The sequence below is a fragment of the Taudactylus pleione genome, unplaced genomic scaffold, assembly GCF_031769625.1.
Source record: "Taudactylus pleione unplaced genomic scaffold, aTauple2 ptg001370l, whole genome shotgun sequence".
In the NCBI taxonomy this organism is placed as follows: domain Eukaryota; kingdom Metazoa; phylum Chordata; class Amphibia; order Anura; family Myobatrachidae; genus Taudactylus; species Taudactylus pleione.
This window is the reverse complement of record NW_028285770.1, coordinates 2,280,213-2,307,992: the sequence shown is the minus strand read 5'-3', so window position 1 is coordinate 2,307,992 and position 27,780 is coordinate 2,280,213. Positions and strand designations below refer to the sequence as shown.

Sequence of the window (27,780 nt, the reverse complement as noted above, 5' to 3'; positions counted from 1 at the left end):
GTACTGGGACTAGCCGCATTAAGAGCCAAAGCTTGTGCAAACTTCAGGACGAATTGAACTTGGCCGGCCAAAAGCCCGATTGGGCAGATTTGTGGGGGGGGATTCAAGCAGAAATAATGGGCCACCGGCGGTGATCGTGCCCAGCAGCACAAACCAGTAGCTCCAGTCACTTCAGACTATAGCTGAAAATACTTTCAAATAATTGAATTCCCCCCCTAGGAAGGGGTTGCACTAGAAAGGTAGGAGAAATATATATGTAATCTATCCATGAATCACATCTGATTATTTATATTTTAGGTTTTCGTTTATACATAGCACATTTTATACTTAACTAGATGTCAGCATAAGTATGTGTTGGCAAATAAATGAAATATGATGTAGTTTGTGAATAATCTTCAGGTGTTCCCCATAGATAGGTATTACAATTAGGCACTATCAGCATAGTTCTATTTACAGTGATCACTAGGACACTGACATCATATTGTAAGACAGGAATAAGTGTACTTTCCCAATGCTGCGCTGCCTGCTAGATGTAATTTATGGATGTGTCAGCTACTTCTCATGCTGCCTTGGGTAATAAACTGTGCTCCTCTCTGTTGGAGAGTTGTAGTTCTCATCGTGACTGTGGGAATCTCCGATCCCTTCCTGTTCTATTGAGAAAAAAATGGCTCAGGTTTAAATGGGAGGAAGTGGCAGAGTTGTTAGAACGAACCTTCACGACCGCTGATTGTGAGAGCTAGACGAGGCCCTTCATATGACCCTATTGTTTCTCCTAGTCTAAGAGGGGATGATGGGATACCCTCTAGAGACCGAGGTTATCTGTCTTACAGCACACATCTCAGGCGTTCTTGGCTTTCTTATTTCCAGGTCATGACTTCATTTTTTATCTTTGTCAGCTCCTTAATGTAAATTAGCCCTTTACTATATACACCTTAGCTAGAACTCTGTGTACTGGAGTAGGGGCTGGCAACCTTCAGTGTTTCATCTGCTGTAAAATTGCAATACTCTTCAATTTATGGGGGCTGTAGGTAATCCTCAGCTGGAAGCACAGGCTGCTTGTTACACGTGCACTGGTCTGTGATGTAGCCTGTAGTATTTCTCCTTTTTACTAAAAGTATAAGAAAAATTAATTAAAGAAACAAAAGGACAGTCAAAAATCATAGCTGGGGCCATAGAATCCTGTTGCTAGTACACCTCCTCACATCACCTCACACGGGATGGCTACCAGATGCCGGCACTCGGGATCTGACTGTCAGGATAACGACTTTCTGATCACCGGAATCCCTGCAGTCAGGATATTGACTGCATCCCCCTTACACAAAGTACAAACCAATGATGAAGGCCTTGGTGCTTTCTGTTCTGGGTTTGTGTTGCAGTTTCTCTGTTTTTTTGCATTACCCACATAAGTCTTCCTCTGTGTTTTATCTAATTGTGCAATTTCCCTTCTGTTACTCTATTGTAAGTGTAACTACCTAAACTTAATACAGCACAGGGGATGGACACTTACCAGCAATAGCTCTGAAGAAGATGCTACTAAACAGTATAGCTTAGGAACATTTCTTTTAATTAAAGTATAATTGATCATGGCAGCAATCTTTATGGTGGCGAGGTTTATTGACGTGTGCATATCGAGCTACATGGATATTTAGATATGTGCAGCTGATAAAATCATATAAGGGGGCTGGGTACAGGGTGCTGGCAGTCAGAATTCCGACGTCAACATCCTGACAAGGTTACAATGCCAACGCCTAAAGGTAAGTAGTCCCAACCTTACCCCTAACTCTCTCCCCGCACCCTAAACCTAACTTTCCCCCTCCACCTAACCCCAGTAATTACCTTCAGGATTCCGGCGGTCTGGCTTCTGAATGCATCCACATTCAGATAATGCTTTAATCGTTTCTTGATGCAGCTGTGTACTAGATCCACAAGTCATGCAATTTGTAGCTAGCACCTGTTCTTATAATCTGCACTAATGTAGATGTCCCCATAAAAAATATTGCAACCAGTCTGTTTAGCACAGTACCGAATTCATTACTCACTGTTTGTCTTCCCACATTAGTAGTAACCAGGCTGAGAGCTGGAGATATATTTACTAATGGTCATTTTTAATAGATTTTTAATTGATCAACATTAATGTTGTGTTTCTGGGGCTAAATCACACATTTCCTAACAGACAATTTTTGATTTAGTTTAAGTGTTAGTTATGCTGGGCATACACGGCCAGATAAAATGTCTATCAGACCGACAGACATTTTATCTGGCCGGCTGCCAGCCGCAGATGTCGCCGGCATACACCGTGAGATTTCTCTCGGGGGAGGAGATATTTCCCTGTTTCTTCCGTAGGAAGGAATAAAGGAAATGTCTGTCTGTCGGCCACGGCTGGGCATACACTGCCCGATGTGGCCGACAGTTTACCGGGAAATATCGCATCGGACGGGCATGCTGGACAATCCGGCATGCTGACCGAGCAATATTTAACCCTCGGCCGCCCCCCCACACGCTACAATTATCAGGGCGATCCGCCGATATCAGGCGGATCGCCCTGATAATTGTAGCGTGTATGGCCAGCATAAGTGTGTTATTTAGCCCCAGAAACACAACTTCGATGTTAATCAATCTGAAATCTATTAAAATCGACCTTTATTAAATATACCCCCTGGTGTTGGTTTCAATTTTGGGTTGGGAGTTTGTTCTTTTTTAATACTTTGTTTTCATAATTGGCACGTATCTTTACACCCAGGGATCAAGTAGCCACAAAATATGCAAATCATAACGGGAGTATCCTGGCAGGTGGCCTAAACAGAGTAGGGTTGCTCGTCCTTGCCCCACCGATCTGTGTGTCCAAACGTAGGGGTCCGTAAGTGCAGCTTACTGTGAAATTCCACATAGTGTACATGTTCAGTAAGCCCGCAGAATTTTTATGCATGAGTTTTTTTTCAGTCACAGATATGAGGCTGAGATGATACAAACATTACTATTTATTTAGATGTGATTGAAAGAAGGGTAGGTTTATGTGTTGCCTTCCTCTGCAGTGGATTACAGATGGAGGGAAAGATGAACAGAAAATAACAAGGGTATCTACTTAATCAAATAAGTTAAGCCTTTAGCAATAGGTTTTGGTTTTTATTTTATTGGCATTTTTAGGTATGGGTTTGCATGTATAATATATCCATTGATTTTATTTATTAATTTTTATTTTATTCTTTTACCTAATTCTTTTTTTCCATTTTACAATTCCTTTTTACCTAATTTATTTTTGTAATCATTTTTTTTTTTATGACCCAATACGTTGCAAACAGCCAACTTTCGACAACATATAAAATGACTACAAGTACACATTTTATGGATGAAATCTCCCCCCCACCCCGAATGCACAAAACACTAACGTAGGGCATATCAGCAGAATGTGGCTGTAGTCATGAGATGAGTCTTCTTAGAGTGAAGACCCAAATATTCTGTGATTTTGTTTTTTCATTATTTAAAATGAAATATACAGAGGCTGAAAAAATGTAGTTTGTGCTTTAAATTGACAGCAGGTCATGCTCCTAAAGTAACAGTTTAGTGTTTTTCAATTACGTGTTACTGGTTTTTTTTGGGGGTGCGGGGGGGGGGTTTGCAATTGAGTCATTACAACCTGCACGTATCGGATTCAACCTTCACGACCGCTTTTCTGAGAGTGTGCAGTAAGGGGGGCTGAGCTTAAATCTTCTCTGAAATTTGTTCAGGGAAAAACAAATCCTCAAGTAGGAAGAGGCAGAGGAAAGGTTTCCGGCAACATGTTTTTAAACAAGCTGGTCTGATTTCCTGTTGTGAGAATGTGCGTCGTATATTCCCACCATAAAATCCTCATGTTGATATTTTGCACTGTATACCCAATGAAGCCACTAGGTGGTGGTGTTGTACACGGAATGGCCCATTTAGTCTTGAATCTGATATTTGAAAGTGGAATGTAAATGTTATAATCTTTTAAGATTTGTTTTTTCTTACATTTTTGTTTTGCTTTCATAATGGTACTGTATGTCTGTGCTGCGTCGTAGCTCACTGTGTGGAAGTAGTAGAGCAATAAATATTGATCTGAAAATCATCATTAAAGCAACTCAACTATATATTCTTTTATCATGTTTCCTTTGTATTTGTCTAATGTTCATATTAAATACGTTGTATTGGAGCATACACAGCCACACACAGCATTTTAAAGCTCATTATAATATGTGAGATTAGAAGTGCCCCATTGCTCCATCAATAATAAAAAAACAGAGGACTAAGCCCTTGCAGCACTACTAGCATGATATCCACACTGTGCTGCCACCCCTTACCTAGTCTTATTAATGTGGCCACGCGCTGCAATATCGCTGGCGATAATATGCTGATTGCTGTCTTTGTGCAGACCGATTGGCCTTAGGACAAGTGCAATGCCCAATAATTATTGAATTAAAATGTAATAGACGTATTGGACTATGCAATCATACGACTGTTGCTATCGTCCATCTTCAAGATATAGTATTGGGCTCCCATGTGGTGTAAAGGTGATATAGCCAGCCGTGTGTCAGAAATGGTTCACAGTCTGTGTGTCTCAGTGTTTGGGTCCCCCCCAAGTGTTGCCATCTTAGATCTGCTTGGATGCAATAATTGCAGCATTTAGTTTATTCCACAATCTCTCCCTCTTTTTCCAGAGCCCTGTCAGTTGTATGGGTGTGTGGCCTTGTGAAAGAGGTATGGGTATATAGTCTTGGAGAGCAGGGGCGTAACTATAGCAAATCATTTTTGGAGTGGAGGTAGGGTTGCTGTGATGTATTTGTACCCGTCCCTGCACTGCTCTCTCCTGAGTGCGGCCTCCATTGTCCATGTGAAAGCGATTGTACATCGCCCAGCCCTAGTCTTAGCATCTTTTCCTAATGTGTTCTCTATTTGTGAAACGCAGCATGAAATCACCCTCCTGAAATAGAAAGTAATAAAATGAATTTGTTGTATATACGTAGCTTATGTTTTTCTTGATAGCTGTTTGGCATGCAAATATTATTGGCCTTACTGGGCCATCCTATCAGCAAATGTCGTGTACGTAATTCAGTATCCATGTGTCTTCTGATACGGCCCTTTCCATGCCGGGCATTGTGTGTCAAGCAATGACGCACTACTGACTATAAACAAGACTTCCCCAGCACAGCTTTGTATGGCTTGGCATCAGTGTGGTCATTGTCATCTTTCCATGTATCAGAGGTGTTAGGTTTGGAATTAATTTTACAACTATACCTTATGTAACTTTCTTTTATGAACGTTAAAACGAACAACATTTATAATAACATGTTTATGTAAAGTGGACACCTGATTTTAGGGTAATAATTCTAAATAGAATGTAACCTTTATAATGGAGGAAGGATGACCAGTGTGCTGTACAGATTCTGGGTAAGGGTTAATCACATGGCAGAATAAGCAGAGTATTGTTTAAACTTTTGTTTATGACAAAGGCTGCAAACAGGATGCTCCTTCTTCCTGAAAAGAAACCTACAAAGCTGTTCTCTGCACCCATCTAATGTCTGATCCGGCCTTTGGGGATTTTGTATGGGCCTCAGATAGGTGGCCCCCACCCCATAGTCCAGGAGATATACCTCTCTAGCTTACTTTAATATTGTGCACTGTGGTTCTGGATGTTATATTTGTATTGCAATTTTTAGTGGTCAGTATTATATTAGAGGTCAGCTGTGCGGGCCGCTCGCTGTGTACCGTCTTCCACCTAGGAAGTCAGTCACCTAAGGATATTAGATAATTGCTTTTCTACATCAGGGTCCGTAGGGTATCCACAGGATACCTTGGGGGGGTATAGGCGATGGCGGCAGACATCCAGGCACCACAGAGTTAAAAACTTCTCCATCCTCCCAGGATGCACTGGGGTCCCTCTCCTATACCCCGCCCCCGAGCCTCAGGCACTCAGTTTTCGTTGGTGCCTGGCCGAAGTCGGATGCACCATACAGAGTGTGGGGGTCTGCACTGCCCCTGAAGTTCTTCAATGCAGCTGTGGCTGCACATCTAATGAGCAGACAACATGGACAGTCTGTACTGACGTCCATGTCGTCGCTCCTACACCCCGCTGGTACCAGAATGCCGGTACTGATCCGGGGATGCTGGTGGGTGACTGGGGTCACAGCTAGCGGTGGCCCCAGTTGCCCGGACTGTGGCCGGATTTACGGGGGTTCAGGTAAGCGGCAAGGTCCCGCGGTGGGTCCCAGCCGAATAGCACAGTCCTTAGTCCTCAGGCAGGGGGCTCCCTGGGGACTGGCTGCAGTATGGAACTAGGCTACTGATCCCTGTTCTTTCCGCTACCCCCTTGGACTGAGGACTGGACAGAAACAGTAAATGTCCAGCGTCCCAAGGGTTAAATGCATGCCAGGGGAGCGCGCTTTCCCTGCTAAGCAGCCTGCGCCTCCCCCGCTACGCACGGCCTCTCCACAAGGTGATTAGGCATCTGCATGCGCTCCGCCCCCGGACCAGCCCTCCCTCTGCTCCTCAGTGGCCATTTTAATACATTTGGCAAACGCTGGAAGCTGTTAACGCAGGCTGAGGTCTGGTTAGTTGATGAAAGAGCAGATACTTCAGGGTTTTCAATATTCTGCATTGTATGTGACTTTGGGCTAGCGCTGCTGTCTGTTACTTTCACTTTCACATACTGTCAGCTATTTTCCCTATCCCTTTCTTCCTCTCTGCTGACAAGCCCTTGCGTTGCGGTGTTGCAAGGGGGATTTATACCTCACTATACAACTTGTTTGTGAAGTGCGGTGGTCACATACAGCTCCGGGTCACACACTCAGTATGTCTGACAGTGAGCACGATTTCCCCATTCCGCCTAAGTCTACTGTATGCAAGGTACCATTGGCAGAGGGTGATGGTAACTCTGATGGATTATGTAAGGCGTGCCTGCGGTTGGCACGGCCGACTTCTGTCACTACACCTGTGCAGGAGCTACCATGGGCTTGTTTTGCTACGGCACTTACTATCCTGGTGGGCCACTTAACGACAACCCCTGCGTGTCCCCAGATGGGGGTCTCACAGCAGTCTATGGTGTCGTCCCCTATGCAGGGGTTTTCTAAACAGTTAATAGTACCTCAGAGTTTCCCGTTGTCGCCCCCTCAGGTCATCCATGAACCTGCGTGGGCTAATTCACTGTCTATCTCAGTACAACAGCTATCAGAGGTGTTACAGGGCGAGTCGTCTGTGCGGGCGCAGAAGCGTCAGCTGCAACCTCATCAAGATCAGGATGCTGTGACGACATATGATGGCTCATACGTGGATGACGCTCCTCCTGTAGCTAAATCAAAATATGCCTTTTTCAAGGATATTAAAAGTGATGCTACGGTGTTTCCCCTATCTGATCAGCTAGTGGATCATTTAGAGGAGGCATGGAAAACGTTACCAGCCCCTAGATGGTTTGCGGTGGCATACCCTTTTGCAGATAATTATTTTGCAAAATGGGATAACCCGCCACAAGTGGATTCACACATCTAGTAAAGAGTGCTACGTTGCCTATGCCCTCTATGTCCTCCTTAAAGGATCCAACGGATCGCAGGGTAGAAATACTCCCTTGCAGGAGGCGTGTCCAGGCCGGCTTTGGCCGTGTGCTGGGTGGCAAGAGCTATGGAGCACTGGGCTGATACCTTGGAGGCATCCCTGGACCCAGACTCGTCACCTGAACAGGTGGAGTTGGTGAGTAATTTAAGGGACTCAGCTACCTACATTAATGAGGCAGCTTTAGATATGGGCCTCATGGCGTCCAAGATCTCCTCGGCAGCAGTGGCGGCTCGTCGTATCCTGTGGCTGCGTTGTTGGAAGGCGGATGCTAATTCCAAAAAGGGCCTATAGAATGCAGAACAGACCCAGGGTACAGTCCTTTCCTAGGAGGACTGCCGCCAAGAAACCTGCAAAGCCCAGGATGCAGGCCTGGAGTACCAGACGTCCCACTCCCAAGTCCGATGACAAACCTTCGGCCTGACGGGACAGGCCTCTCTTTGGGGGACCTCAAAGTGGGAGGCAGACTTCTGAAATTCGCCCAAAAAGCTGGTGTGTGACCACTTCAGACACATGGGTCAGAGAAGTGGTCTCTCAGGGGTACGCCCTCTCCTTCCGCAGGAGGCCTCCCCGCCGGTTTTTCACCATGGGCCTTCCGTCCAATCAGGACAAGGCCCAGGAACTCAAGAAGGTAATGCACTCGATGCTCCAGAATGGAGTTATAGTCCCAGTTCCTTTGTCTCAGAAGGGATTGGGGTATTACTCCAATCTTTTTCTGGTGCAGAAATCCAATGGGTCCTACCGGCCAATACTCAACCTCAAATTCCTCAACAAATTTCTGAGGGTTCCTCGGTTCAGGATGGACACCCTGCGTGCCATTATTTTAGCAGTGGAACCTGGGGATTTCATGGTGTCGCTGGATATTCAGGATGCTTACCTGCATATCCCTATTGTCCCAGCACACCAGTGCTTCCTCAGATTTGCAGTGGTCAAGGACCACTTCCAGTTTCAGGCTCTGCCCTTCGGTTTGGCTACAGCACCAAAGTTATGGCCGTTATGGCAGCTCACCTGCGGTTGCAGGGAGTCTGTCCGCCTGTTACCTTATCTGGACGATCTCCTGTTACTGGCGGAGTCCTCAGAGAAACTTCAGCGCCATCTGCAACTAACAGTCTCTGTATTGCAGTCTCGCGGCTGGCTGATAAATTGGAAGAAGTCCTCCCTGGTACCATCTCAGAGGATGCTTCATCTGGGAGCTCTGTTGGATTCCTAACATCAGAGGATCTTGATGACGGGAGAAAAGATCTCTGCATTACAGGCAAAGGTCCGTCTTTGCCTGCAGAGTCGTCGGGTGTCTATTCACTCGGCAATGAGGTTACTGGGACCCATGGTATCCATGTTCGACATGGTGGAGGTTGCCCAGTTTTACTCGAGACCTCTGCAGAAGCTGATCCTCTCCAGATGGAATGGGTCGCCCCAAAGGATAAAGACACAGACTATGGTGCTTTCCCCGGAGGTGCGATTATCTCTGGCCTGGTGGCTACAGACGGTTCACCTGAACAAGGGGCGCCCCTTTTGGATCGCAGACTGGGCCCTTCTGACGACGAATGCCAGTCTCCGGGGCTGGGGAGCGGTGATGGGTCCACACTTCTTTCAGGGAAGGTGGACATCGGTAGAAGCTGCTCTTCTAATAAACATATTGGAACTTTGGGCAGTATTCAAGGCTCTACAGCAAGCAAGACAGGTCTTGCAGGGAAAACCTTTGCAGGTACAGTCGGACAACGCCACCACGGTGGCATACATAAACCGCCAAGGAGGGACTCGCAGTCAGGCGGCTCTGACAGAGGTGTCCCGCATTCTAGTATGGGCGGTTATTCATCTCACCGCAATATCAGCAGTGTTCATACCAGGAGTTCCCCACTGGGAAGCAGACTTTCTCAGCAGTCAAGACGTGCATCCAGGATATTGGTCTCTTCACCAGGAAGTGTGTCAGCTACTGGTGAACAAGTGAGGCCTTCCAGAGATAGATCTCCATGGCCTCACGACACGACAACAAACTGCCGATGTTCGGGTCAAGAACAAGAGACGCAAAGGCTTGTCTAGTGGCTGCTCTGGCGGTCAAGGGAACCTTCCAGTATGCGTACCTCTTTTCTCCGTTCTCCCTTCTTCCTCGAGTGATACGCAAATTCATGCAAGAAGGCGGCATGCTACTGCTGGTTGATCCAGCGTGGCCCAAGCGGCACTGGTACACGGATCTTCAGGGTCTCTCAGTGGACACTCCGCTGTTGTTGCCTCAACGTCAGGACCTGCTGTCTCAGGGTCCTTGCCTTCATCCGGACCTGAGTCGGCTGTCTTTGACGGCGGGACTATTGAGCCTGCCCTCTTGAGGTCCAGAAGTTTCTCCAGCTCTGTGGTCAACACCATGCTGAGAGCTTGGAAGCCTTCATCTGCCAACATCTACCATAGAGTGTGGCGGGCTTTCTTCCAGTGGTGTCGCACTAGAGGTTATGCTCCTCAGGTGTTCAGATTATCCAGGGTTCTGGCCTTCCTACAGGCGGGTTTAGACCAGTGTCTTCGCCTAGCTTCTCTGAAGGTACAGGTGTCTGCACTTTCAGTGTGGTTTCATCGTAGGATTGTTATGCTTCCTGATGTCCGCACCTTTATTCAAGGGGTGCTTCTTATTCAGCCTCCCTTTGTTCTACCTGTGGCACCATGGGATCTGGCTGTGGTCTTGAAGACTCTTCAAGGACCGCCATTTGAACCACTGGGCTCAGTGGATTTGAAATGGCTAACCACTAAGACTGTATTCCTTCTGGCTATTGCTTCGGCCAGAAGGGTTTCAGAATTGGGAGCTCTCTCATGCAGACCTCCATTTCTAATTTCTCATAGACACAGGGATGTGCTGCGCACTCATCCTGGGTTTCTTCCAAAGGTGGTATCTAGTTTCCATATCAACGAGGAAATTATTGTACCATAGTTTACTTCACTGGACCTTTCAGTTGGGGAGGCCACCTTGGCTGTGGTGCGGGCTTTGAAAATCTATGTGGACCACACTTCTGTCTATAGGAAGTCAGACTCTTTGTTTGTCCTTTATGGCTTCCATAAAAGAGGTTGGCCTGCCACTAAAGAAACATTGGCAGGATGGATTCGACTGGCTATCTCTGAAGCTTTTGCTCACGAGGGCCTTCCTGTTCCATGTTCTGTTAAGGTTCATTCCACTAGGTCTGTGGGTCCTTCGTGGGCAGCTCGATGTGGCGCCTCAGCTGTTCAGCTTTGCAAGGCGGCCACGTGGTCATCTGTCCATACTTTCGTACGGTATTATGCTTTTGATACCTACGCCTCTCAGGATGCTTCCTTCGGGCAACGGATTCTCCTCTCAGCACAGGAGCGTCCCCACCCTTGAAGGATACTGCTTTGGGACATCCCCAAGGTATCCTGTGGATACCCTATGGACCCTGATGTAGAAAATATGAGATATGGTAAGAACTTACCCTTGTTATCTCTATTTCTACTAAGTCCATAGGGTTCCACAGGACTCCCGCCCTGTCGCACCTGTACTGCAGATGGGCTGTGGTTCTGGTCACCGGTTTTTCCGTCTCCCTCTGGTGAGAATGTGATTCTTGTGTGTTCCAGACTTTCTTCTCTCTCTTTTTATCCTCCTCCGGCCTATGGCTTGTGACGAAACTGAGTGCCTGAGGCTCGAGGGCGGGGTATAGGAGAGGGACCCCAGTGCATCCTGGGAGGATGGAGAAGTTTTTAACTCTGTGGTGCCTGGATGTCTGCCGCCATCGCCTACAACTATCAACTCAAACATAACATGTAAATAGGGTTATGGTATAAAGGATAGACAGTAAAAAGGTCAACAATGTCTAGATAAACACCAGATGTTAGACAGTCAATAGGTCAACATGGAAGGTTGTTAGGTGCATATGGTCAACATTGTCAAAAGGTAGACGTGAAACTGGTAGTCACGAAAATGATTAACGCTTTATTTTTCTATCCCTAATCTACACCCCTCCCTCCTGGTGCCTATCCCTGACATTCCCTCCTGGTGCCTAACCCTAACTGTCTAGGTAAGTGCCTCACCCTAAAAAAACAAACAAAAAAAATGTGTTGACCATTTTTGTGTCAACCCTTTTGTACCTACCAACCGTCTTCCTTGTCGACCTTTTTTGTGTCAGCCTATTGACTGTCTAACATCTGGAGTCTATCTAGACACTGTCGACCTTTTTACTGTCTACCTAAAATCCAGATACCGTAAACAGTATTATAAATTATCTCCATTATTACTACTATTCCCAAGAAAACAGAATTATCTGTGTCTCCATGCCGAACAGCAGGAACCAGTGTGACATTAAATGCTGGCAAGTGTAAAGTTGAATTTGGAGCAGCTGAAGAATTGGGCTGATTGGAATGAATAAAACCATATTCGAAAGTGTGAATTAAAAAAAAAAAAAAAGCATCTACCTTTTATAATAATGCTAAATGAGTTTAGAATTTAAAAAAACAGCATATCAAGCACCTAACCATCTTGTTGTCTGAAGCCTTAAAGTGCCCACAGAGCACCCTCCAGAGACAGGCGAGTACATCCAGTAGAGCAAGTGGCGATGTTCTGCATGTTTAGAGCCTCGCATCCGGCAGCGTTACCCCAGTCCTGCTAGTTAGTGGCAGGAGGGCACTGAATTGCACATCACTGGTATTTCTGTCTATATGAACTGCCGGTATGTTACAAAGCGTTTGCATAGTAGTATGTTCCGTATTACCTTGTTTTTAATCAACCTGCTTAATAACTCCTGTAAAGTTTGTTATTGTAGTTCTTTTCGTGGATATACAAACTTAATTTATCAATATGTGACAGACAAAATGTATAAGGGCCAGTCACAATGTTTATTGTCATAATGTGCAATTCTCTGACTTGTCACAAGAGGAGGCTAACACAATACTGTGTTAGAGTATGTGGTACACAGAGATCTCTATATTGCTGTGCCCATGTATTCAGAAAGGGATGGTGTGTCCAGGCGGAATGCTTAGTCTCTCATTGTGAACAGATTTCCATGATCACTGCAGGTGTGAGCTACTGTTGGATTTACAACGTGACCTTGTGAATGTGGAGCAGGTTCAGCTATGACACTAAAGGGCTAATGCTGAATACCCGGCTGCCAGTGTATTTCTGTGTATGAGATGGCATACCTTACATAAGGGAACAGGTTATAGTTATGTAGATCTCACCTTTTAGTAGCAGGTAGTCATATTAGGAGGGAGGTGCTTCTTTATCTTACATCTCTGTGAGTGACCGGTTCCCCCCTACCCACGCTGTTAGAACTGCTCTATGTGGATATTTGGTGATGTCATTACACGCTAATTAATATGCTTTGCTTTAAAAGTGTAAACATTTTGCCTTGTTCCCATTTTACTTACATTACAAGCGTCATATACTATACAAATGTTTCTTAAACAAAAAATTATTGGAAGAAGACATGGGCGCAATCTAATATGGAGCAGCCACCACACGTGACCCACTGTCCCCACCAAGAACAGCTAATAATAAAAAGAACAGCACAATATAAATTTTTGGTCATATGTTTCAGGCGGTAATTAGTTGTTTCATATCATCGAATATAGCACATATAGTGCTATATTCGATGATATGAAACAACTAATTAGCGCCTGATACATGTGACCAAAAATTTGTATTGTGCTATACAAACGTTTTCTGTTTTGGGTTTACTTGCCTCTAAATGTTGTTGCCTTTTGAATACTGAAAGTTTTAAAGGTGTTTTGGCTTAAAATATCAGGCATTGTATTTGCAAGCCATTGATCTTCATGTATGCAAGTCTGTAGATAATAATTTTTTTATTTTGACTAGTGCTTTCAATATTAATAATGTAAAATTATATTGCATATTTCTACTTCAGGTTCCATAGAAGTTCCACAGGAATAGGGTATAGGTGATGGCGAAGACATCTGGGCACCACACAGTTAAATTTTTCTCCCTGGATGCAACGGGGCCTCCCTCTATACCCCGCCTTCGGGACGGAGGCTCCCCTCAGTTTTGTTTGGTGCCCGGCTGGAGTCGCAGTGGGACTGTTACTACAGCCCCTGAAGATTTGAGTTTTTTTTCTAAGTGCGGTCAGCGCGAACAGTCCTGTGGAAGTTCGTAGTGCCGCATCATCACCCCGCTGGTGCTGAGATGCCGGTACTGATCCGTGCCTCTCGGTGGGCCTCTGGGGTCTTGGCTGACTGCGGCCGGACGCTACGGGGTGTAGGTAAGCGACACACACCGCGGTGGTGCGTGCCGAGTCGTATTCTTTTTCCTACAGTGTTGGGGGACACCCTGGGGATGACAGCAAGTGTGGCCAGACACTGAGTCCTGCGTCCACACTAAGCTGCCTGGGACTCGGGACTGGAGTTCTGCTGAACACTCCAGCGTCCCACGGGTTAAACGCTGGCCAGGGGAGGCAGCCTTCCCTATTTTAATAGCCGGCTCCTCCCCGCTGCTCAGCACGCCTTTCCACTGTGGTCTGGCTTGGCTGTGACAGCTTCCTTCTTCCGGCTTCTTCCTCATGAGTTCTTCAACTGTCATTCTCCTGGCTGTGTGTCGCTGATCTCCACAGGTGGTGCGGAGTACGGGTCCCCCTACATACTTCTCCTCTGGTTGGTGATCAGTGTATGTAGCACTTTTGTCCTACTAGACGCTAAGTCTCTGCAGTTGACTTAAGGAAGTGCCATTGAGTGCAGATATTATTGTTTCTGCATTTGGTTGCGACTGTATGCTAGCGCTGTCTCTGTTTTCTTTTCTAAAAACTGTCATTCATTTTTTTGCTATCCCTGTACATATTCTGCTATTCTGAGCATAACACTGGTGCTGTGCGGGTATGACATAAATCGCAAGCTGAGACGCTGTCTTAGTTATTAAGTGATATCCTCGTCACTAAGTCTGGCAGTGAGAGTGATATGACTAATTTAGCCCCTATTAAGCTGCTCTGTAAAAAATGTACAGCGGTGTTAGGGGCAGGGGCCATAGCCTCTGTAGAGTTATGTATGCGGTGTTACACTCCCCCCGAGTCCCTCTGCGACTTCTGCCGCTCAGCAGGAGCTGCCATGGGAGTGCTTTGCAAAAGCACTAAGAACCATTGCAGGGCGTTTAGCATGCCCTCCTGTGTTACTACTGTTCAGTGTTCAACAGCAGCATTTTTTGCCAGCACAAAATCTGCTACAACCACCTGCACCTACACAGGTGTTGCCCCCCCATTGGTTAATACAGTTCCTGCTATATTGCAGGGGGCGACTGAGGTACAGCAGACTGTCGCACCCGTCAGCTGACCAGCTAGACGAGTGTTGCTGTCGTCGCAATCTACTGTATGGGATGAAGATGATGTTTCATTTGATGATGGACTGCTTCTGGATGAGTCTGACTCTGAGTCACCTCCTCTGGAGGCAGGGGTCAAGTCAAAAATATATATTCTAGGTCTGATAAAGGCTGTAAAAGCAGCCCTGATTGAAACGGATGAGTCTCCTGCGCCTAAATCTAGGCAATGCATATTTCATGGAAGAAAAGGTGACTGAGGCTACATTCCCATTGTCTTATCAACTGGTGAATCACTTGGAGGTAGCCTGGAAAAAGGTATCAATCGCAGAAGCGTCTAGTCTCTGTTTATCCATTTGCAGAGACTTATTTTTCCAAGTGGGAGACTCCACTGGCGGTGGATACCCATGTCACGCGCTTGGTAAGAAGTGCAACGCTTCCTATGCCTTCCAGGTCGGTAGAGGTCTGCCTTAAATCTGTTTATACCCTTTCGGGGGCTGCGTGTAGACCAGCTATGGCCATTTGCTGGAATGTTGGCCTAATAGCCTTGAAACATCCTTAGCCCCAAATGCTACCAGAGAACAGCTGAATCTTGTAGGAAACCTCTGAGATTCTGCTACCTATATAAATGAGGCAGCATTAGATATTGGCTTACTAAATGCCAGGATTTCATCGGCGGCCATTGCGGCTCAACGCTCTCTGTGGCTTCGTTCTTGGAGGGCTGATGCGGAATCCAGGAAGGGGTTGGAATGTTTGCCTTATGACGGTAAGGTCTTGTTTGGCCCTGATTTGGACAAGATAGTGAATACCTTATCAGCTGCTGAGTCAGCTTGTCTGCCTTCGGCTCCAGTTCTTCAGGGGCTCGCACTCCGTCCTTTCGGACTTATCGGGCCCCAGGTAAGGCTAGCACAGTCCTTTCCCAGGTCATCCACAGCCAAGAAATCTGCCAGGCCTAAAAAGCAGCCTTGGAGTACCAGACGTCTGGCTGCCAAACCTGATGACAAGCCCTCCTGGGGGACCACAGGATGGGAGGCTGACTTCTTCAGTTTGCCCAGTACTGGTGTCACCACTACCACGGATTTCTGGGTGAGGGAAGTGGTCTCTCTGGGGTATTCCTTCTCCTTCCACAGAAGGACTCCCCATCAATTCTTTTGCACAGGACTTCCAAAAAATGCGGACAAGGCTTTCAGGTGGTACAATCCATGCTGCAGGCAGGAGTCATTGTACCGATCCCGATGTCCCAAATGGGAACGAGGTAGTATTCCAGCCTTTATCTAGTTCAGAAACCAAACGGTTCTTACCATCCTATTCTCTCAGTCTCAGGTCCTTGAACAAGTTTCTCAGAGTACCTAGGTTCAGGATGGAAATCCTACTCTGTCATACTGGCTATGGATCTGGGTATTTTATGGTGTCTCTGGATATCCAGGATGCATACCTACATATTCCAATTGTTTCAACTCACCAACGTTTTCTCAGATTTGCTGTGTCACGACAACATTTCCAGTTTCAGGCTCTACCATTTGGCCTTGTAACTGCACCTCTGGTGTTTATCAAGGTCATGGCGGTAATGGCAGCCCATCTGCTGCTGCCGGGGATCCGCCTGTTACCATATCTGGATGACCTCTTACTGCTAGCAGGGTCTCCAGAGATCCTTCACCACCACCTGCAACTAACGATATTTGTGCTCCAGGTACATGGGTGGTTGGTCAACTGAAAGAAGTCCTCACTGATTCAGTCTCAAAGGATGCTCCATCTGGGAGCTCTGTTGGATTCACCACAGCAAAGGATTTTTCTGCCAGCAGAAAAGATCTCCACTTTGCAGATGCGGGTACCCCATCATATACGGACTCAAATTATGGTACTCTCTCTGGAGGTGTGCCTGTCTCTGACTTGGTGGCTACAGACGGCCCACCTCACCAAGGGGCGTCCCTTTTGGACCTAGGACTGGGTCCTTCTGATGACGGATGCCAGTCTTTGGGGTTGAGGCGCAGTGATGGGTCCACACTCCTTTCAGGAATGTGCACTTCCAATCAATATATTGGAACTGCGGGCAGTTTTCAGGGCCCTGCGGCAAGCCAGGCTACTGCTTCACAGAAGGCCCGTGCAAGTACAGTCAGACAACGCCACGACGGTGGCTTACTTAAAACCATCAAGGAGGAACTCTTAAGTCAGGCGGCAATGACAGAGGTGTCACGCATTCTGACATGGGCGGTTGGCCATTTACCAGCCATATCGGCGGTGTTCATTCCAGGAGTGCTGAATTGGGAAGCGGACGTCCTCAGCCGTCACAACGTGCATCCCAGGGAATGGTCTTTTCACCAAGAAGTGTTTCAGCTCCTAGTTAACAGGTGGGGCCTTCCGGACGTAGACCTCATGGCCTCTCGACTAAATCACAAGCTGCCACAATACAAGAGACGCCAGAGCTTTCCTGGTGGACGCTCTGTCAGTCAAGTGAACCTACCAGTGTGTGTACCTGTTTCCTCCAATCTCCCTCCTTCCTCGTGTTTTTCGAAAGTTTAAACAAGAGGGAGGCACAATCCCCGATGTCCATAGTACTCAGAACTTCGGAGTCTCTCCATCAACACTCCGTTGCTGTTGCCTCAACATCCGGACCTGTTATATCAGGTACCTTGCCTCCACCCGGGTCGTCTATCTTGGATGGCGTGGCTCTTGAAACATCCCTCCTAAGGTCCAAGGGGTTTTCCAGCTCTGTGGTTAATACCATGCTCAGAGCAAGAAAACCTGCCTCTGTCAGGATTTACCACAGGGAATGGCATACCTACTTTGAATGGTGTCATCCTAGAAGTTAAGACCCCCAGGTGTTTAGGATAGCCAGAGTGTTGGCTTTCCTGCAAGCGGGTTTGGATATTTGTCTCCGCCTTACTACACTGAAGGTCCCTATTTTGGCCCTTTCAGTGTGGTTCCAGTGAAGGATTGCTCCTCTTCCTAATATCTGCACTTTTCTGCAGGGGGTCCTTCATATCCAGCCTCCCTTTGTCCCTCCTGTAGCGCCTTAGGATTTGGCTATTGTCCTTAGGGCCCTCCAGGCTCCACCCTTTGAACCACTGGGCTCAGTGGATCTCAAATGGCTTACTGCCTTCTGGCCATTGCTTCCGCCAGAAGAGTTTCTTATTTAGGGGCTCTCTCTTGTCATTCCCTATTTCTAGTTTTTCACAGGGATAGGGCAGTGCTTCAAACACTCCCTGGGTTCCTTCCTAAGGTGGTCTCTAGTTTCCACATTAATGAGGAAATTATTGTGCCGGCCTATAACTCCCCAAACCTTTTGGCAGGTGAGGCCTCATTGGATGTGGTACGTGCCCTCAGGATTTATGTGGATCGTAACCAGTTCCCTTCGGATATCAGACTTTGTTTGTACTTCATGGTTTCCACAAGAGAGGATGGCCAGCCAATAAACAAACTTTGGCTAGATGGCTTTGCATGACTCTCTCTGAGGATTACACCTAGGAAGGCCTTCCTGTGCCGCCCTCAGTCACTGCTCATTCTACTGTGGGTCCTTCATGGGCAGCTCGCCATGGTGCCTCGCCTGTGCAGCTTAGTAAGGCGGGCCACATGGTCTTCTGTCCAGACATTTTTGAGGTATTATGCCTTTGCCATTCAGGATGTTTCCTTCTGGCGGCAGATTCTCCTTTCTGCACAGGAGCGTCCCTGCCCTCGAGGGTTCTGCTTTGGGAATCCCCAAGGATTTCCGGTGGACCTTCTATGGACCTTGAAGTAGAAAACTAGAGCTATGGTAAGAACTTACCTTTTTGTTATCTTTTACTACGAGGTCCATAGGGTCCACAGGGCGCCCGCCCTGACACACCTGTGCTTCAGATGGGCTTCGCTCTGGTCACCTGTTTTCTGTCTCCTTCTGTGTGTGAATGTGATTCTAGAGTGTTCCAGACGTTCTTCTCTCTTTTATCCTCCTCCGGCCTTTGGCTTGATGATGTAACTGAGGAGCCTCCGGCCCGGGGGCGGGGTATAGAGGGAGGCCCCGTTGCATCCAGGGAGGAAAATTTTACTGCGTGGTGCCTGGATGTCTTCACCATCACCTATACCCCAAGGTTTCCTGTGGACCCTATGGACCTCGTAGAAAAAAAGATAACAAAGGTAAGTTCTTACCATATCTCTAGTTTTTAATGTTTCACATTCTTAGAATAGCATTAATACTCTCATCACTGCTTTGTTTTACATTATGGTATTGTTTGTGGATAAAACAAAAAATGCCGCTAAATATTGTGTGCATGCCAAAAAGCAATCGTGTCTTGTGTTACAGACAAGGAAAGCCTGATCACTGACAGCGGGAAGCTGTACGCATTGGACCTGCTGCTGACCCGGCTCAAATCACAGGGACACAGAGTCCTCATTTACTCTCAGATGACCCGGATGATAGACTTGCTGGAGGTACAGTCCTCTTGAGAATGCCGAGTTCTAGATCAGGGACCAGGCCACTTAATCGGTGGGTGGTTCTAGATCTGGGGCCTCCCTGCTGCTCCTCAAGATGAGAGGACAAAAAATAGCTTTTACCACATTGGGTGTAATCTATGATTTGCGGTGGTTTTGTGTTTTCATATATTTTTATGATCATTATGACTGAAACATAGTTACATCCAGGTCTCCCGCAGCAGCCAGCGGGGTTTACTATGTAGTTGTTCTGCTTTACATACAAGAGCCGCAATGCTGTGTAAACAACATCTGGTTTAGCAATATGTTGTGCACGTTGCAGAGTGTTAAGTATTAAATGTTATCAAATTGCTTCATTATGTTCTGTTTCTTCATCTCTCTGTTGTATGTTAAGTGGAAACATATTTTTTTAAAGTGCTTATTCCAGTAATTACATAATTTCCTTCCTCTACTAACATATTCAATCTGCTTTATTGAAAGAAATTCCTACTATTGTCACTGAATCTGACGTGGTCCACACTGTTGCATGACTTTTCTACCATAGTAATCATAAAACATAGAACATGGCTGAAGAGGGCAGTAATACTGTGTGTGTGTAATAGGCTGCCCTTGCATTGCTGAGTAAGTGTGGAATTGATCAACTCTCTACTCCCTGCATAGGAATATATGGTATACAGGAAGCACACATATATGCGACTAGATGGTTCCTCCAAGATTTCGGAGAGGAGAGACATGGTGGCTGATTTCCAGAGCAGGTAAACGGGAAGAAAATTATTTATACACCATGCCCCCAGCACATTTTATTCATTTGTTTTGCTGCAGATCTAAATCTGATGCCCTATTAGATTAAATAGTTCAATCCCTTCACTGAATTTACTAAAAAAAAGAGCAGATTTAAACAAAAACCAAACACACGCTTGTTCATGTTTTCACGGTGGGCAGTACATTGTGTTCATTGATTCTACATGTGTAAAACAATGACTGAACCACTGTTGGTAGTACTTCAATATAAATACCCCTCTCTCTGTCAGCCTGTGCAGCATGGTAGAAAATCCTGGTCTACCCATTATATACTACCAATTACTATTATTTTTGTCTTGCTTTAGAACGGACATCTTTGTCTTCCTGCTCAGTACGAGAGCTGGTGGCCTAGGCATTAACTTGACTGCTGCTGATACGGTAAGTATTTACAAGTTCACATCTGTTGTTTTCTAACTTCTGTATGTGAATGGGATGAGATACATACGGCCGCCTTCAATTTGGACCGATAAAGACGTCATTTTCGCTGATTTCACTTAACCCCGTATTCAATTTATCCGACTTTTCGCCAGTGCGCAAAATATATGCATTGGGACCAGCGAAAAAGTATCACTTATGAATAGGTGGCGAGAACAAGTGCAGAATTGGGGTTTTGGGGTGCAGACTTCCAAAAACCACCCTGCACCCATTGGACAGTCCCCCAAAGTTATTCTGTGTCCTGTGTTCTGTGTTTTTTTAAAAATAGTACCACAGGACACCCCAAAAAAGGTACTTTCACATTGGAGGCGAAAAAAAAAAGTTGGGGGACAAACATTTAAACTAGCGAAATAGACTCTTGGGGGTCCCCAAGTATGCTCCAGGTGTTTTTTTGATTGCAGGTGTTTGCATCAGGTGGATTTTTAATGATTTTTACAAGTTCACTTTTTAGCCATTGTAAAATATGTTTGGACCCATTTTCAGGTACCCCAAATTTGATGGGACAACTTATTTTCCCCCCAAAAAGTAGCTAAATGCTATTCTTCACCACTGTGCCAAAGACGCTACATAGCACGAATTGAGACCATTCAAAGACCCCAAATACCTTTTGCAGGGCTATTCGGGGGTACCCATAGTGAACTCGAATGTCAGAGTATCTTTTGGGGGTCACAGGCTGATTTCCCCAAAAATTTCAGCACTTTCGCTGATTACCTTTTCGCCGGGTCCCGTTTTCGCCGATTTGAAATTAAATACGGGGAGGAGCACGTTACTTTATTGCAGTAAAAACCTCCGATGACGGCGAAAAGTCCGGCAACGGACTTTTCGCATCTAATTGCATATGCCCTATAGTTTGTTATATGCACTTTTTTTTTTTTAATCCAGAATTGTACACATTTATACATATGCTGATTATGCTGGGCTCTCAGAGGTGCCATCTCTAAATCTGTATTTTCTACTTCAGGGTCCATAGGGTATCCACAGGATACCTTAGGGTAAAGGCGATGGCGGAGACATCGGGCACCACAGAGTTAAAGTTTTCAGCCTCCCAGGATGCACTGGGGTCCTCTCCTATACCCCGCCCCCGAGCCAAGACAAACCAGTTTTGTAGCTACCCGGCTCTGAGTCGGATCACCATTTACAGAGGGGGGCTGTAATGGCCCCTGAAGTCCTTCAAGGCAGCTGTGGCTGCACAAGATGAGCTGCACAGCACAGACAGTCAGTACTCATCATGTCTGAGAGTGAACTTGATTTTCCTCTTCAGCTAAAGTGTACCACATGTAATGTACCATTAGCGGAGGGTGATGGAAACACTGAGGGGTTATGTAGGGCGTATTATCTTATATCACGCCCGATTTCTGTCACTGCGCCTGTGCGGGAACCGTCCTGGGCTTGTTTTACTAAGGCACTTGCAACTGTTGTGGGCCAGCTAGCGACGCCCACTGCGTTCCCCAGGTTCCCCAGGCAGTAGATGGTAGCCTGCGTGTGTGAGTTCATTGTCCAATACGGTGCAACACCTGTCGGACGTTTTACAAGGGGAGTCGTCATTGCGGCCTTTAGAGTCTCAGACGGCTCTGTATGATGAGGAGGATTTGTCATCTGATGACGGTGAGATTTTTGACTTTTCAGACCAGGAGCCCCTCCGTACTAAGGAGGCGGAGTCTAAGTCTAAAGTCTATATACCTGGCCTTATACAGGCAGTCCGTGCGGCCTTGGTTATTGAGGATGACGATCCCCCCCGTGGCCAATTCCAAATACGCCTTCTTTAAGGATATTAAAGGTGATGCCACTGTATTTCCTCTATCGGACCAGTTAGTGGATCATTTAGAGAAGGCGTGGAAAAATCCGGGTAAGCGGTTCCAGCCTCAAAAACACTTGGCCTTTGCATACCCTTTTGCAGATAATTACTTTTCTAAGTGGAAAACCCCTACTCAAGTGGATTCTCATGACGCATTGCCCATGCCCTCCATGTCCTCATTAAAGGATGCTACGGATCGCAAGGTAGAAATATGCCTAAAATCCATTTATTCCCTAGCTGGAGGGGCGTCCAGACTGGCTATGGGCGTGTGCTGGGTGGCCAGAGCCATGGAGCGCTGGGCTGATCGCTTGGAGGCGTCTCAGGACACTGACTCTTCTGCTGAGCAGGCGGAGTTAGTGGGCAATCTCAAAGACTCAGCCACGTACATTAATGAGGCAGACTTGGATATAGGTCTCCTCACTTCCAGAAACTACTCGGCAGCAGTGGCCGCTCACCGCACCCTATGGTTGCACTCTTGGAAAGTGGACGCAGATTCCAAAAAGGGATTGGAATGCTTGCCTTTTACTGGACAGGTCCTGTTTGGCCCTGATCTGGACAGAATTGTGGCCACTCTGGCAGCAGCTAAGTCTGCGTGTCTGCTATCGGCTACAGTCCCATCAGGGTCTGGTACTTCATCCTCTTGGCCCTATAGGGCCCAGTGTAAGTCCAAAGTGCAGTCCTTTTCGAGACAGTCCGGAGCCAAGAAGTCTGCCAAGCCAAAGAAACAGGCTTGGAGTACAAGACGTACCGCTCCCAAGTTGGACGATAATCCTTCTTCCTGACGGGACGGGCTTCCCTTTGGACTACCAAGGACACTTGGGTACAGAAGGTGGTCTCTCGGGGGTATGCCCTCTCCTTCCGGCGCAGGCCCCCCCCAGCAGGTTTTTCACCACAGGCCTTCCGTCAGATCAGAACAAAGCCCTGGAACTCGAGAAAGTGTTGCACTCTATGCTCCAGGCTGGAATTATAGTGCCTGTTCCATTCTCCCAGAGGGGCGTGGGTTTCTATTCCAATCATTTTCTGGTGCAGAAACCCAAAGAGTCTTACCGACCCATCCTCAACCTCAAATCCCTCAAGAAGTCCTTGAGGGTTCCTCTGTTCAGGATGGAGACCCTGTATTCCATTATACTGGTGATGGAGCCTGGGGATTTCATGGTGTAGTTGGACATTCAGGACGCCTACCTGCATGTCCCCATTATCTTAACACACCAGCAATTCCTCAGGTTTGCAGTGCTCGACCAACATTTTCAGTTCCAGGCACTGCCCTTTGGTCTGGCAACAGCACCTCGAGTCTTTACCAAAGTCATGGCGGTAAGGGCAGCCCACCTGCGGATGCAGGGGGTCCGCTTGTTGCCTTACCTGGATGACCTTCTGTTGTTAGCAGGGTCTCCAGAGGTCCTCCAGCTCCATCTGCAACTGACAATCTCTGTGTTGCAGAATCATGGTTGGTTAATAAACTGGAAGAAATCCACCCTGGTTCCCTCGCAGAGGATGCTCCATCTCTGGGCCCTGTTGGACTGTCAACAACAGAGGATCTTTGTGACGGAGGAAAAGATCTCTGCATTACAGGCAAGGGTACGCAGTTGCCTTCAGAGCCTCCGAGTGTCTATTCACTCAGCAATGAGTTTACTGGACTCCATGGTGTCACTGTTCGACATGGTGGAATATGCCCAGTTTCACTCCAGACCTCTGCAGCAGTTGATCCTCTCCAGATGGAATGGGTTGCCCCAGCGGATAAAGACACAGACCATGGTGCTTTCTCCGGAGGTACGTCTGTCTCTGGCCTGGTGGTTGTGGACGACTCGCCTGAACAGGGGACGTCCCTTTTGGGTGGCAAACTGGGTCCTTCTGATGACGGACGCCAGTCTCTGAGGCTGGGGAGCGGTGACGGATCCACACTTGTTCCAGGGCAGGTGGACCCCGGCAGAATGTGCTTCCAATAAACATCTTGGAACTTTGCGCGGTATTCAATGCTCTCCAGCAAGCAAAACATGTTCTCCACGGAAAACCCATGCAGGTACAATCGGACAACGCCACCATGGTGGCTTACATAAACCTCCTTGTGAACAAGCCTGCGGGCGAAACGCGCGTCAATCACAGGGCCGATCAGCTGACCGCCGTCACGTAATTGCCATTGTGCAACATGCTACAGACGCTGCACAGCATACACTAGTTGTAGCTTGGAACAAGGCAGCTGATCGGACAGCTGAAGGCAGTGCAGCGCACACCATTTCTGCTGTTGCAGACTACACACTACTTTACAGGTACCCTTCTATCCCCTCTGGTGGCAGATTGCCTGATCTGGGGCGCATTTGAGGTTCTGCAATGCTTATGTAACAAAGCCCACCTAACACCCTACATATCTTTAACATACACCACTACCCTGTTGTTTCTATGGACACTAAACCCTCCACTCTCTCATCTCTCGGCCTGCACTCACTCTGAGTGAAAGCAGAAGTGGGGAGCTATCTCATGTGCCTACTTTCCTTCTTTCAGCTACCAAAAATTTTTTCTTGCACTATGCATAAATGTGATCACTAGATAAATGGTTGACACTTGCAAATCATGTGCACTTTGAACAGCCAATAAGTGATGATTTGTAGTGCCGTTTTATTTTTATGTTGATGTTTAAGCCTAGAATCAATTTATATTAATTGCAGTTTGAATGCTAGGTTTCTATGAGTAGCTTGACAGCACCTGATTGTGATCCACGATATTAAGACACTGAGGTACTATAATTTATTACTTAGAAACCAGTGGACCTTTTGTGTGATTATATCATATTAGTCCTATAACATAGGCGTATTTGCCAAACATATAGGTTATGTGTGGTCATTATTAGTAAGGAATACCTGCTTTGTGTATATTAATCTATACTTACTTTGTCTGCGGCTGCCAGCCATCTCTATCTCTCCTAGAGAGAGGTTATATTCTCGCCCATTATTTTCCTGCAATAAGAACATTGATTGGACTCTTCAGGCAGGATTTATTACTTTTTCAATGTTATATGTTCATGTTCATGTTTGTCTTTTTGTCTTGTGTTGGCATTCAGTGTTTTCAGTGCGGTTAGCACCAATATTTTAACGAGTGAATTAAAATAGTTAATGATATGATGAATAAGTAATAAAATAACAATTTCATACCACTATTTAAGAGTGCCCCAGCAAAGAGTCTACTTGACCTGCCTGTGCAGGGATATTCTTTCTGTTTATAATATTTGACTTTTGGGAGCACCACCAACCATTCCAATTAAACAGGAGTTTTTTACTTCTAGTAATTTATATTTATAGTTTGTTATTCACATTTACATCAAAATACTTTTCTCTTGTGCAGAATCCCCTTTCCCAGATTCCCCTTTCCCTCAGCTTACATAAACCGCCAAGGAGGAACCCGAAGTCGGGAATCGCCGACAGAGGTGTCCCGCATCCTGACTTGGGCGGAGGACAATCTCCTTGCCATCTCGGCGGTGTTCATCCTGGGAGTCCTCAACTGGGAGGCAGGCTTTCTCAGCCGTCAAGATGTGCATCCAGGAGATTGGTCTCTTCACCAGGAGGTGTTTCAACTCCTGGCGAACAAGTGGGGTCTTCCAGAGATAGACCTCATGGCCTCCCAACACAACAACAAGCTGCCTGTGTACGGGTCAAGGACAAGAGACACGGAGGCTCTTCTGGTGGACGCTCTGTCAGTCTGGTGGACCTTCCGATTTCGTACCTCTTCCCCCCGTTCTTCCTTCTTCCTCGAGTGGTTCGAAAATTCAAGCAAGAAGGCGGCACACTCCTGTTGATAGCTCCAGAGTGGCACAGACGTCACTGGTACTCAGATCTTCGGAGTCTCTCCGTAGACACTCCGATGCTGTTGCCTCTACATCCGGACCTGTTGTCACAGAGAACTTGCCATTACCCGGACCTGAGTCGTCTGTCTTTGACGGCGTGGCTGTTGAGACAGCCCTCTTAAGGTCCAGGGGTTTTTCCAGCTTTGTAGTTAACACCATGCTCAGAGCTCAGAAGCCTGCGTCTGCAAGAATTTACCATAGAGTATGACATACTTTCTTTGAGTGGTGTCACCCTAGAGGCTATGATCCTCAGGTGTTCTGGATATCCAGGGTGTTGGCTTTCCTACAGGCAGGCTTAGGTCACGGTCTTCGCCTTTCTTCTCTGAAGGTGCAGGTTTCTGCCCTGTCAGTGTGGTTTCAGCGTAGGATTGCTACTCTTCCTGATGTCTGCAACTTTCTGCAAGGTGTACTTAGTATTCAGCCTACCTTTGTTCCACCAGTGGCTCCTTGGGATCTGGCTGTGGTCCTGAGGGCTCTCCAAGGACCGCCATTTGAACCACTGAGCTCAGTGGATTTGAAATGGTTTACAGCTAAGACTGTATGTATTTCTTCTGGCCTTTGCTTCGGCCAGAAGGGTTTCTGAATTGGGGGCTCTCTTATGTCGGCCTCCCTTTCTCATTTTTCATAGGGACAGGGCGGTGCTTCCTCCCGAAGGTGGTACCTAGTTTCCACATTAACGAGGAAATCTTAGTGCCAGCCTTTAATTCTCCAGACCTCTCGGTTGGTGAGGCCACCTTGGATGTGGTACGGGCTCTAAGGATTTATGTTGACTGTACCAATTCTTTTAGGTAGTCGGACTCCTTGTTTGTCCTATATGGCTTCCGGAAGAAGGGTTGGCCTGCCACTAAGCAAACTTTGGCAGGGTGGATTCACATGGCAATTTCTGAGGCTTATATTCATGAAGGCCTTCCTGTTCCATCCTCTGTTAGGGCTCATTCCACTAGTCTGCCAGTGTGTGATGCCACTTGAATGATTCAGCTCTTGTGCGATGTCACGCAGCATTTACATAGAAATAGGCTCATTTACCCCTAATATAAATATAAATGAGTGGCATTAATTTATAAATAATTCACTACTCATCAGAGAGGACTTCTTTCACTATGACAAACTTTTTCTAGGCCTGTCTCATTGATACGGAACAGTAACAAAGATCATATCCATCACATTTTGTTCCTACACTATATAGCACAGTAGGGAGAGCATTACCTCATATGTACAGAAAAATACAACAAAACATTATGGCAAATATAGAATAGAAAACGTGCCTGAAAATCTTATAACCGATTTTAGTCCTGTGATTTCACTTATGTATGCTGTATAATATTTTTTGTTACTAATGATCAGTGCTGTTTGGGTAAAGGGCTGACAGTGGTCTGGGAAAGCAGCTTGCATTAATCTGGACAATATAGATGGTGTCTCAGCCTGACGCAGAGCATTTAATGAGAGCGCCTCCGTCAGGAATTACCGCTATAGGCATCTTAATCTACATTTGTCCCCAGCAATTTTCTTATAGTTTATTCAGATTGATGTGCAGTATGTCAGGAATGCTTATTCCCCCATTTACAATTGTACTTGTGTATAGCCATCAGTGACTGCTTCCTATTGTACTTATAAAGTAGTGTATAATTCAAATTAGCATTTGGCATACATACTGGATTATGCTGTGTATAATTTAATGCGACTCACTAGCATAAATAGGTATGAAAGATTTAT

General features: G+C 46.4%; 1 protein-coding gene across 1 annotated transcript in view; it reads left to right on the top strand.

The window, feature by feature from the left end:
- Positions 1-27,780, top strand: part of LOC148442989 (chromatin-remodeling ATPase INO80-like) — a 196,567-nt gene that overhangs the window by 151,979 nt on the left and 16,808 nt on the right. The window contains exons 27-29 of the mRNA XM_088463423.1: positions 19,077-19,204; positions 19,865-19,959; positions 20,311-20,383. Coding sequence (XP_088319549.1) covers positions 19,077-19,204; positions 19,865-19,959; positions 20,311-20,383 — 296 coding nt within the window. The remainder of the gene's footprint in view (positions 1-19,076; positions 19,205-19,864; positions 19,960-20,310; positions 20,384-27,780) is intronic.